At 37.2% G+C, this 13,181-nt stretch overlaps 1 protein-coding gene across 2 annotated transcripts in view; it reads right to left on the bottom strand.

The window, feature by feature from the left end:
• The window catches only part of THADA (THADA armadillo repeat containing), a 320,063-nt gene that overhangs the window by 238,911 nt on the left and 67,971 nt on the right, over positions 1-13,181 (bottom strand). For both annotated transcript variants that reach the window (XM_078056617.1, XM_078056616.1), the window contains 2 exons: positions 4,660-4,792; positions 1,881-1,994 (listed from right to left, as the gene is read on the bottom strand). In XM_078056617.1, the coding sequence (XP_077912743.1) occupies positions 1,881-1,994; positions 4,660-4,792 (247 nt within the window). The remainder of the gene's footprint in view (positions 1-1,880; positions 1,995-4,659; positions 4,793-13,181) is intronic.

Raw genomic sequence — 13,181 nt, 5'->3', positions numbered from 1 at the left:
CCAAGTTAAAGGCAGCTAAAAAGTCTTTAAATGGGCAATTCACAGAAGTAATCCAGAAGACTAAAAATGAAACATGAAAAAATGTTAAAGCTAGCCAGGTATCAGAGAAATGTGAAATAAAACTGGGAAGTGCCATTTCACATGAAGCAGAAAGGCAGAAACCATGTACAATGAAACACCATTCAGAAATTACAATGAACTTGGGGCACCTGGGTGGCTCAGTCAAATGTCTGACTTTTGGTTTTGGCTCAGGTCATGATCTGTGGTCGTGGGATCGAGCCCTGCAACAGGCTCCATGCTCAGCACAGAGTCGGCCTCAGATTCTCTCTCCCTTTCCCTCTCCCTCCCCCATGTCCCTCTCCCTGCTCACACTCTCTAAAATAAATAAATTAATAAATACATAAACAGATAAATAAATAAATCTTAAAAAAAAACTTAACCTCACTCACCTTGAAAATAATGTTTATTGTAAACACCCAAACTATAAAAAGATGTATGGATAATACCATTTATGTTTTCAAAAAAAAGTCATAATGAAAAACGTGCACAGAAAAACTTGGATTAGTGATTATAGCTGAGGGGGAAAAAAGGGGCACAGGATGCCAAGGAGCCCACAGTGCATATAATTCTATCAGCAATGTTTTACTTCTTCAGGTTGGAATTGGTTTCATAGATGCTCATCGTTCACTGTACATTTTTATATGCTGAAATGTTTCACAGATACCTAATAAAAATAATAAGAAATATACCACAAAAGGGGAGAAGGAAAACAAATTATCAACTAATGCCTAGAAGACTGGTCAGAGACAAAATTTTAAGTTTTACCAATTTAATAAAAATTATCACTAAAATGCCATGAATGATCTTGAAGCAGAGTAGGACAATAATTATCCAACACCCTAAAATCAAACTCCATTATTTTTAGATGTTCTCATAAAAAATAGCACTTTAAGTAAGAGTCTAGGAAAATGAAACCAAATTATATTTTTCACATTTTGCTGGAATAAAATCTAAAACCGATCATTTCTGAAAGGTGATTAGTGACACTTTAAAAGTTTGAGATAAATAAGGAAACTTCACATATTATAGTCACAAGCCAGAAAGTGCCATATGCTAATAAACCCCATCTTTTTCCACTAGTCACACTCTGGCCCATGGGCTCCCCTTTGACACCTCCCACAGACTCTGAAATAAAATCATGTACGTTTGTATGGTACTTGATTGACGCATCAGCTCTTCTGTTCCCTGACCTAGCCTGGGAGTCCTACAGTTGGGCAGGAAAGTCTTACTATAAAGCATTTACTGAGAAAGCCTAGACAAGATGTTCTTGAAGGTATTTGCTATTATGGAGTGGAGTGGAGCTACGAGGATTACTTATCCCAACTTCTCACTCATACACACACACACACGCACACACACACACACATACACTCACGCACTTAACCCAGGTGCAGCAGTGACTAAAAGAGACTAAATATTAGCTAAAATTAAAAAATGAATATACCAAAAGTTAGACACTTCATTTTAGGGAAAGATCAGCTACTGAATTACAAAATGTGTATCAACTCAAAGAAGCACATGTGAAATTTTAAAGTGATTGCACATTCATTTAAAAAATTTTAGATTCAAGAGCAGTATTATAAAACATCTAAATTGGATGTTTTCACAAGAGTTTAAAAATAGTTCATTTTGGTTAATATATATCAACTAAAGCAATGATTTATTTTACGGACAGGAAAGGCCAACAAAACAAAACAAACAAAATATCCAGATCAAGCTTCAAATACCTGCCCTATTTTCAAGAATTCCGTATCTTTTTGGTACAGCAAAGATTTAAAATCACTGCCTTCCTAGCAGGCTTTGTATATTTCCATTATTACCTTGGAGACTGTGCTCTGTGAGTCATCTGTAGGCCCAGCCAATGTGATTAACTCTTTCATTGTTATTTTCAACAAATCCATTTTGCCTTTCTTAGGTTCAGATGCCAATAGCGCCTACAGAAAAACAAGGCAAAAATCAATGGGGCTCTGATTTTACATATACCTATTTGCTACTTCCCAGAATCAATCCCAAAATGCAAAATCCCCCTATAAAAACATGTGGTATCAAGTAAGTTAATTAAGCCATGTGGCCCTGGGCAAGTAGCTTAACCTCGCCATCCCTGGGATTCTTCATCTGAAAAATTTGGTGATGGTGATATCATGGAACCTCTAGTCATTTCCAGGTTTGCTTGTTAACTATAGAATTCTAAGAGGTTGAGAGATGGCTCTTGTTGATAACTCTTTTAGGACCATAACTAGGTGGCAGGTCTCAGATACAATAAGCAAGTCAGTTTTTATAACAAATTTACCAACAAGAAAATTCTCTCTACTTAAAAAACAAAAAACCTGTGGATTAAATTTCTAGCAAGGATTTGGAAACTCCCTAGAGATTGATCAGTTATTTAATTCTTTACTGAAGAGTCTCTACCTGGAGGACTATCAAATTGTAGCACTGGAAACTCCACGGAGCAAAAGAAAATACTACAAACTCCAGCCTATATTTGGGTTTTCAAGAGCTGCTCATTTACTTGGTGTCTAATATTTTGCTAATACACAGTAAACATAAAAATAGGATATCAAACTACCTGAGGCAATAAAAAGGAATGAAGTACTGATATGTGCTACAACATGGATGGATTTTGAAACATGCTAAGTGAAAGAAGCCAGACACGAAGGCTGCACATTATATGATTCCATTTATATGAAATGTCCAGAATAGGCAAATCTATAGAAACAGAAAATAGATTAGTGGTTGTGTAGAACTAGGAGTAGCAGGGATTATTTCATTTGTACATAGCTACTAGCTCCCAAGAATGCAAGTTTCAAGCTACTCAGTTCTTCGGAAGCTTTTATAATCCATAAAAGAGGAACACCCAAAATAGGTAAGTTTAAAAGAAAAATTTACCATAGTGTATTTATGCTCAAAAAACATATATACTATTTTTCTAATGACCACTCAAAAAAATTTCATATCTGTCTGCACAAAAGGTAAGTTCATAAACTACTAAGTAGGGCAGTTTTTCTCCATAGTTAACACTAAGGAAAGGATTCCATGAGAACATAACTTATTGGTAAGTTATGCTATGAGGAATGGGATATCTCTGAGCAGATTTTTCTAATAATTTAGATTTTACTCAACTAACATAAATAAGAAAGTTATATGCAATTACTGAAATGTCTCCTTGGAACCATGGCTTTTGTTCCATCAAGAGCTGTGGGCATAGTTATGACACTCTTCCCAAGGATGGGCTAAGAAAGTGCATGTCCTCATTGTTCTGTCACTATGACCAATATTTAGTAATGGATGGGAACCAGAGGTGCAATAAGCACACGGCACAAACCTGCAACTAGACCTTGCTATCATGTTAACATTTGTCCTCAGACAGATGAATGAGGCAAAAACATGCTAGGTCAGAATGAATTACAGGCAGGAGATGAACCAAACTGATGTGGAATGGGTCGGATCAGAGAGTTCATTTCTGAAGGTCACCAAAATCCATCCAGCAGAACTACCTCCATGATCTCTGTATCAAATCAACAACCTCTGCAAGTGGTGCCCACTGTCATCACACAATGATGACATTGGAAATTTGGGGAAGGAATAAGAAAGAAGGAAAAAATGCAGGTAGGGGCACTAAAAAAAAGACGTCATTTCACTTATTTTCATTGCTTTTATTAGACCACCCCCATTCCTGGACTATATCTTACTAATATTAAATAAAGACCTTCCAGATTGGGGTCTGATTTAGTATTGTGAGGACTCTGGTTTTTATTCATTGCATTCATGAGGGTGACCGCCTCTTAATTTCAACACTGTGGAAATAAAATATTTTCCTATCAACTAGCAATATCTGGATGTGCTGATATGTGGTGATCTTCAAGGTATAATGTTAAGTGAAAAAAAGCAAGGGAAAAACAGTATGTATAATATGCTTTCTTCTGTATTAAAAAAACACATACCCATTCAGTCAGGCTGTCTGAGCTTCAAGTCTTAGCTCTGCTCACACAATCTCTGGGGCTTTTGGCAAGTTACTTGACTTTCCTAAGCCTCAGTTTCTACATCTACAATATATGGATGATCACAGGACGCATCTCATAGGGCTTGAGGACGGATTAAATAAGATAATATATGTGAAATAACTACTTACAAATGTTAGCTACTATTAGAATAGATTAAAATTATTTTGTGCACAGACATTTTATGGAAAGATTCAAAAGAAACTGTTACTACTGGTTGCTTACAGAGAAGAGTCTTAAGGGTCTTGAAGTAACAGGAAGACTATTTTTTCTAATTCAAAAAGAAAAAGGTAACATGTACACTTCCTCGAAGTGAGCAGTGAATGTGCCACAGTGATGTCTGCCTACTTAATACCCAGGCGGAAATCTATACCACCCTCTGTTCACATTACAAGACTGACCTCGTGGAGGGTTTGTTCCAAGAACAGATCTGTCACGGGAACACACCGTCCACACATACAACAAAGCCACAAATGCTACAGTACTTAAAAGACAGAACTGTCCCTTATGCAGTATGCTTACTCACATGTCAAGGGGATTGTCAAAAGACAAATAAAACAAATTATCAAAAGACAAACAGCTATGTCCCACGGATTAGTACCTGTATGTAGAAAGGAATTCCAGCACTGCGCCTTGTAGCACAGAGTTTAGATGAAGGATCACTGCATTTAATTTCCTCTAAAACATTCCATAACCACTGTTCCGGTAGCTTTTGCAGACTCACATTGGGGCACCTAAAAGGCATATATAAAGCAAACATTTGGAATAATCAGGCACCTAAAAGTAAAAGTACAAACTATTGATACACATCAACACTGTTAGAAAAGAATAAATATTCTTATATTTGGAAGGAGGGAAACTAAAAATTGTCTCCCTTTCTACTTTTCACTTATTTTCCTCTTTATTATGGGTCTTAAGATTTGAAGCTATTAAAGATTCCACTTCTTACAAAAGCATATAAAGCATGTGTCTTGTCTACAAAATAAACTTTGATACCATGGCTTACACCCACAGTCAAAATGTTCTGATCTTCCGATGTTAATGAAACTCTTACAGATAATCTATACTGCAAAACTCAAGACTTCCAAAAAGAGAATATAACTTTAATATAATTTATGTTCTACATTTATAAAGATTATTTATATTCAGAGAAAACACATATTAAGGTATATTTTTTAAGATACATTTTAATAATAATTTTCATGTCTTTCAAAATGTGGCCCACCACAAAATTTTCAACCAGATCCTATGGAGAATTAATAAAGCAAGTTGGCATAAATATTTTGAGGTTATGTGGACACTGCTGTTAGTGAGATTCTGCTCTATTATACTGTTATTCTAGAGTGCTTAAGAACATTTTATTTAAAAAAAATTTTTTTAAAGATCTTATTTATTTATTTCAGAGACAGAGAGAGAAAGAGCACACAAGCAGGGGGAGAGGCAGAGGGAGAAGCAGATTCCCCACTGAGCAGGGAGCCCGATGCAAGGCTTGATCCCAGGACCCTGAGATTATGACCTGAGCTGAAGTCAGATGCTTAACTGACTTGAGCCACCCAGGTGCCCCCCCAATTTTTTAACTTTATGCCTTATCCGATTATATAACATTATCTTAAGAAATAGTATATTCAGTGGTAGACAGACAATTATTTTAGGAGGATTGTAATTGGATTTAAAAATACATGAAAATAAAGGGATGAAGTCCAAAGAAAAAAATTTTTTTACATTGAGGAAGATATTCTGTAGAAAGATAACTGATTTTTTCCCCAAAGATTTTATTTATTTATTTGAGAGAGAGAGATAGCGAGAGAGAGCAGGAGCGGGGGGGGAGAGGAAGAAGCAGGACCCCAGGATCATGACCTGAGCTGAAGGAAGATGCTTAACCGACTGAGCCACCCAGGTTCCCCAAGATAACTGATTTCTAATTTGCAGTGAGAATTAGACCTCTTAGAAACACATGTGGGATTTTTTTTCTTTATTCTAGTTTGATATCAGATAGACAACTTCAGTTTCTAATTAAATATTCCAAACAGCAACAAACAATTAGTTGTTTATGTCTTGCATAAAACAAAATATATGTAAATAATACTACTCTAAAGCAGAAGTTTTTAAAAGTTTGACATGGGCCTAAAAATGTACTACAGATTATAGGACATCAAGGAATTATTTATAGGATGTGTCAGGGGCATTATGAACACGGAACCAATGTCCATATTGTTTAGAGATGCACACTGAAGTGTAGAGGAGTGAAAATTACCACTCAGGAATGTACTTTATAACACTTCAGTAAGCCATAATGAAAAGTACAGATGAAGCAAGAGTGGCAAAACTCTGATAAATGTTGGATCTGAGTGATGGGTAAAGGTGGTTCGTTTCATTATTCTCTCTACTTTTATATACATATATGTTTTAAATTTTTATATGCTTTATATGTCAATATATTATATATGTTTAAAATTTACATTTGAAACTCCTCATAATAAAAATAATCCATTCATGTAATGTTTGACATTTTCATAATAAAAGCAATCCTCCCGTACTTTTATAAGAACTGAAGTTACTTCCCATCACTGGATTTATATCTTTTAAAAATTAAGATGGGGCGCCTGGATGGCTCAGTCGTTGAGCATCTGCCTTTGGCTGGGTCGTGATCTCAAGGTCCTGGGATCAAGCCCCGCATCAGGCTCCCTGCTCAGCGGGAAGCCTGCTTCTCCCTCTCACACTCCCCCTGCTTGTGTTCCCTCTCTCGCTGTGTCTCTCTCTGTCAAATAAATAAATAAAATCTTAAAAAAAAAAAATTAAGATAAATGCCTTGAATTTTATGGAATCATTTTCTAGTTTATTATTAACATTGCCAGCTTGGTATAATCCTCCCACAGTTACCCAATCAAAAGCTGAAATCCAAATTTCCCAGAGCTGTTAAGTGCTGATGATTACAGTTACAGATTATGGTCTTCCTTTGCTCATTCTTCACAGTCTTTTAAGTATGTCTGGGTTAATGTACTCCACAGTGGGTGAGCAGGGAAAAGAAAAAAAAAGAAAATCAAAGCAAAAGTCATCTTTTGTGATCTAATCATCCAAAAAAACTGGAGTCACAGAGGTGAATAAAGTAAAAACTACTTGATCTAAGATTACATGTAGATTTCATTTACCTACTCTCCTCCAAAGGGAGAGGGACCAAAGGACCATTGGCAATGTAAGACTGGCTTATAGAAAATGCTGGTCTAAGGTCAAGTCTCCTGTAGGGATTCACTGTATAGAAAAACTAAGGAGGAAAAGGAACTGTAAGAGATAAGAGGTATTTTCCTATTTCCTTATTTTCCTTTCAAGTGCACTGAAACACGAGTACAATAAATACTAGCTCAGTAATGCTCCTCAACACTGTCTGTGAGCCTCTCCTGAGCCTCCCTGACCTGGCACACAGAAGTTCTAGCAAAACCAACCAATCTGAAAAGGGCAGGCAGGTCTGAGACAAGAGCAGGCCACCTCACCATGCATCATCCTTCCTTGCCTGAACTTACAAGGGCTCGTGACTGTTAACAAATCTTGATCTAATTCCTTTTCCATCTTAATCAAATATTCCAGCTTGATTCTAACCTTAAAATTTTTTCCACATTTCTACAGACTCTGTTATAGTAAGGTTGTGCACTTCGCTGGTTCCCATTCTAACACACGCGCCACACACACATACACGCACGTGCATACACACTCCCTCCATATTCCCAACTAAGCATTTCTTTATGATCTCCGCACTTACCCATTCATAAAAATTAGTAAAACTGCCTCCAAATATTATATCTCACAAGGACCTTTCCTTTCTCATAGCCTCTAATGTACTTCAAGGAACTACTAGGCACAAGGTGTACAGGGGGTCAGTATGGTGCCATGGACAGGGTGGATTCTGGACTGGACTTGGAGGATGTGCAGGCAGAATGGTGGAGGGCCCACATGTGTGGTCTTGAGGGAGCAGGAGATGAGATGACTGAGGAAACAGTTTAAGGCCCCAGAGGCAATTCCCTAATTTAGATTCTTGGCTATTGTAATTATAAATAGTTAACCAGGCCTATTTATTCCCTTAAGTGTTATATACTAAGACTAAATGCTCCTTGTTAATTTGGGGAATTTGAAAACAAAGGTTAGAGAGTACTCAACGAGGAAAAGGCTGGCAAAATGCCCTCGCCAGAACCCTCTCTGGCCCACTGCCAAGGATCCAGGAACCTCAGGAGCTCTGGGAAACCGTCAAGGCACCAGCTCCTCCCATCTAGTCCACATGGTCCTCTGCTCTGGAATTCCCTAGGATCATGAGGGCTTTTCTGCAGAACCCTTCAGTTGTCTGGCTTTCTTTGTTTGTTTTTTAAAGATTTTATTTATTTATTTGACAGAGAGAGACACAGCGAGAGAGGGAACACAAGCAGGGGGAGTGTGAGAGGGAGAAGCAGGTTTCCCGCTGAGCAGGGAGCCCAGTGTGGGGCTCAATCCCTGGACCCTGGGATCATGACCTGAGCGGAAGGCAGATGCTTATCAACTGAGCCACCCAGGTGCCCCAGTTGTCTAGTTTTCAATTTGGACTTTGCACTGGACCCTATTTCTCTGATTCCCTAGCTTCCTAGTTCTGCATCTCTCCCAGGCCAGTCCTGCCCCCATAGCCACACAAGAAAATTAGTCCAATAATAGAATTCCTACCCTTCTTACTAAAATGAAACATGCTATATTTTAAACAAAATAAACTTACAAGTTTTGTTTAAATTATCATACTGAAAATATATTTGCCTGCCACTAAGGAAAGAAAAAGAAACATTCACTGAATGTCTATTATGCATCAGCTACAACACTAGACTTTTCACATCTTATCTTACTTTGCAACAAACAAGTCTGTGAAAAGGTATGATTTTCCCCAACTGATAGGTGGAAGAGTACATGATAGTGGTTAGGAGGATAGACTACAGAGCCAAGTTAATTCGTTTAGAATCCTTGCTCTGTCACCTATTAGTGGTGTGATCCAGGACAAGTTATGAAACCTCTCCATTTCTCACTTTCCTCTTCTATAAAATCAAAGTTTTGGGGAGGATTAAATGAGTTTATCCTGATGAAGTGTTTAATACGTTCTTATCAGGTTGTTTTCTAAAATTATTATCTATTACTGGGGTGCCTGGCTGGCTCAGTCAGCGGAGCATGCGACTCTTGATCTTGGGGTTGTAAGTTTGAGCCCCACTTTGGATATAGAGATTACTTAAAGAAATAAAATCTTAAAAAATATAAAATAATTATCTATTATTATGAGAAAAGCAAGCTTTAAAGAGTTTTAACAGAACTGATAAAAATGGAACAGTTGGTTTACATTTTGACAAGCCATGACCCAACACACATTAATAATAACCAAACTATGTAAATAGAACCCCAAAGCCAACTGAGCTCAAAAACAAGATAATTATCTGGGTAAAACAGAATAGAAATGCAAAGTAGCAAGAATGCTGATACCAGGTATCTGCTGGGTTACAGCACTAGAAGCAGCAATGATGTCCAGGAAGTTAGTTCCTGAAGGGTAACTTACCTCACTCCCAGGAAATGGGAAATTTCAGGGGCTTCCTCTCCCATGAAAGGAAGCTGGAAAAGGGCTACTCCCAGAGGCTGCAGCAGTAGGAAAAGTCATGGGCCCAGGGAAACCGCAAACCAGGCTGACTACTAGCTTGGTGACCAGATCTGTAATATTCCCAGTTTTACTTTGGGTGGGAGACCCAAAATGCCCACTATCTAATCTAGTTTCTCTGATAGAGGGGAATGAGCCAAAGGAGAATAAATAGAAACCAAAAAGACTCCTAATCATATACTCAGCAAATCAAAATTCAAAACACAGAGATGTTTTATATTAAGAAAAACTATCTTAAAAAGCAATAATTCGAACATAAAGTCACTCCATATGAAACTTAATTTTATGGAGCAGTCTGACAAAGACCTTAAAATAACGGTTTACAATACTCAAGAGATAAGGAATAACTTCTATTCAAAAAGAGGACGAAATTATGAAAAACAGGGTTGGGGGGGGCCTGGGTGGCTTAGTTGGTTAAGCATCTGACTCTTGATTTCAGCTCAGGTAATGATCTCAGGGTCGTGAGATGGAGCCCGGAGTCAGGCTCAGTGCAGAGTCTGCTTGAGATTCTCTCTCCCTCTCCCTCTGCCCCTCCCCCAGCTCACATTTGCACATGCACGCTCTATCTCTCTAAATAAATAAAATCTCTAAAAAAAAAAAGAAAAGAAAGATATTGGAAACACTGGAAATAAAAATCTACTTTCAAAATTAAAAAAAAGTAACAGATAAGATAAATTCTAGGGAATTAGCATCTCAGATAACAGCTTTCTGGGAAACATACCCAAAATACAGAGAAAGAAGACAAAAATACAAAATATATATGTGCACACATGTATATGTGTGTGTATGTGTGTACATACACACATACAATAACTTGAGAGAAACCAATATAATCTAAGAGGGGTTACAGAAAGCAGGAATAAAATGTCTAGGAGAAAAATCTCAAAGAAATATCTAGAAAATTTTCAGAATTGAACAGAGTCACAAGGCCTCAGATTCAAAGTATATTCCAAGTATCCACTCCAAGTAAATAAATCCATACCTAGACATATCACAATGAAATTGTGATTAAGAGAAAACCTTAGAAGACACAAGAGATGAAAGAAAAAATAGGATACCTTACAAAGTAAACCATTTATAACAAAGATAAGTTTCTCACTGACAATAATAAAAGACATAGTATCTTCAAAGCACTGAAAGAAAATAACTGTTAACCAGAATTCTATACCCAGTTAAACTACATTAAAAAGTGGAGGTAAGATAAAGACAATTTGAGACAAACAATAAGTCGGCCTCCCAGAGATCCTCACAAAAAGAAATTCTAAAGAATATGCTTTTGCAAAGTTAAGTAGACCCAGACCACAGTCTCAATGTGCTATTAGACACCTCAAACTCAACATACCCCAGACTAAACTGATGGCCTTCCTCTAAAAATCTACTCTGCCCACAGTCTTCCCCCATCGTAGCATACGAAAGATATATCTTAGGCCAAAAATTTTTGAATTATCCTTTCTCTCAAATACCAAATCCAATCAATCAATATATCCTGTCTGTTCTACCTTCAAATTACATCCAGATTCAGATCACTGTTTACTATCTCCACCACTCTTCAAGCCATCATCATCTCTTTCTTGAATTACAATAATATTGTAACCTCCTAACTGGTCTGTCCGCTTTTACTATTATAATCTACTTTCAATACAGCAAAGTAATCCTTTTTTTTTTTTTTTTTTAAGATTTTATCTATTTATTTGACACAGAGAGAGAGAGCACAAGCAGGTGGAGCAGCAGAGAGAGAAGGAGAAGCAGGCTCCCCACTGAGCAGGGAGCCCGATGTGGGGCTCAATCCCAGGATCAAGACCTGAGCCAAAGGCAGATGCTTAACTGCTTAACAGACTGAATCACCCAGGTGCCCCAAAGTAATCCTTTTAAAAGGCCAGATCATAATACTCCTCTTTTCACAAACCCTCCAGTGGCTTCCTGTTTTAGTCAGAATAAAAGCCAAAGTCTTTACTACATCTTATAGTATCTAGTCCTCATTACTTCTCTGATCTTATCTTCTACAACTCCTTTCCTTATTCCACTCTGGTCACAAATGGTTTACCTGCTCTTCCTTAAATACCCTAAGTCCATGCCTCTCAAGACTTTGGAACCTGATCTTCTCTCTACCTGGAACAGTCTTCCTCCAGCAATACAACTATTGATTATAGTGTTCACTAGACTTACCAATATGTTCAAATCTTTAATGATAATTTTTTAAAATCAAATTTAAAAAAAGGGAAATTAAATAATTTCCCCAACATTATAAAGTTTGTAACAGAGGGAGAATTAAAATGCAGACTGGCTCCAAAGCCTTTGCTTAATAAAAAGGCATTACTTAAAGGTGTTTGTCCTAGATTCTGTTCCACATTTGGCCCGATCTGCTCATGACAGATATACTATCAACTCTCTATTCTTTGCTTCAGTGCATGTCATTCATTCATTTGGAAAAAAGATCTATTAAGTATCTAGTAGTTTGCTTGGCACTATGCTGTGCCCTAGGAAAGGGAGAATAGAATAAAAATTCCAAATTACACATAATTCAGAAAGCATGTTCCTGTGGCTTGGGAATGTATTACCAGAGTATATTGGTTTTAAGAAATTCACCTTCCTAATCATTTTATTCAGGTTATCCTTCAGATTGATTTCAATCCCTGAACAAATACCATTAGGGTAGGGGTTAGAGTAGCTTTTAAACAAACTGAGTGATACGGATGGAAAGCTAACTGGAGAATTAAAACATCCCACAGAAAAACCACTCAGAGGATAACTATCTACTTGTAACTGACTTGATGTGAATTGTGTCTCACTCATTCTGGAAGTATTCCAATTCCCTTGGCCAACTGGGAACATTAGGAACATTTATGAAAGTTAATAAACTTTCCTACATTAACTGAATGACTCACCACTGGCCTAAAGAAATTATTTCACTGCAAACACAAAGCAACTTATTTCACATTTTATTTTATTTTATTTTACTTTACTTTACTTATTTATTTATTTGACAGAGAGCAAGAAAGCACAAGCAGGGAGAGCGGCAGGCAGAGGGAGAAGAAGAAGCAGGCTCCCTGCTGAGCAGGGAGCCTGATGTGGGGCTCAATCCCAGGACCCCAGAATCATGACCTGACTGAAGGCAGACGCTTAACCACTGAGTCACCCAGGTGCCCTAATTTCACATTTTAAGTGCAAAGTACATTTAAAATCCAATACACAAAACACAATTCCCAGAAAATTATCAAGACTCAATTGCCAGGAAACTATGTGTAACCTCAACTGAGTAAAGGTTAAGCCTTTGACAATATCTTCATTTCCCAAATAATAATTTATTTACCAAGCTGTTATCACTAAGGGCACAATAAGGAAGAAAATCATTTTCTTTTCCCATAAACACAGACTTTCATTTTGCCAGGTATAAGAGCAACTCCAAATGAAAATTCATTCAACTAAATAAGTTACTGGCTTGAGAAAAATGAGTATCAATGAAAATAAAGCTATTTATT

The sequence above is a fragment of the Halichoerus grypus genome, chromosome 10 (assembly GCF_964656455.1).
Source record: "Halichoerus grypus chromosome 10, mHalGry1.hap1.1, whole genome shotgun sequence".
Classification (NCBI taxonomy): Eukaryota; Metazoa; Chordata; class Mammalia; order Carnivora; family Phocidae; genus Halichoerus; species Halichoerus grypus.
The sequence above is the reverse complement of the archived record's forward strand: the minus strand, read 5'-3'. Positions and strand labels throughout refer to the sequence as shown.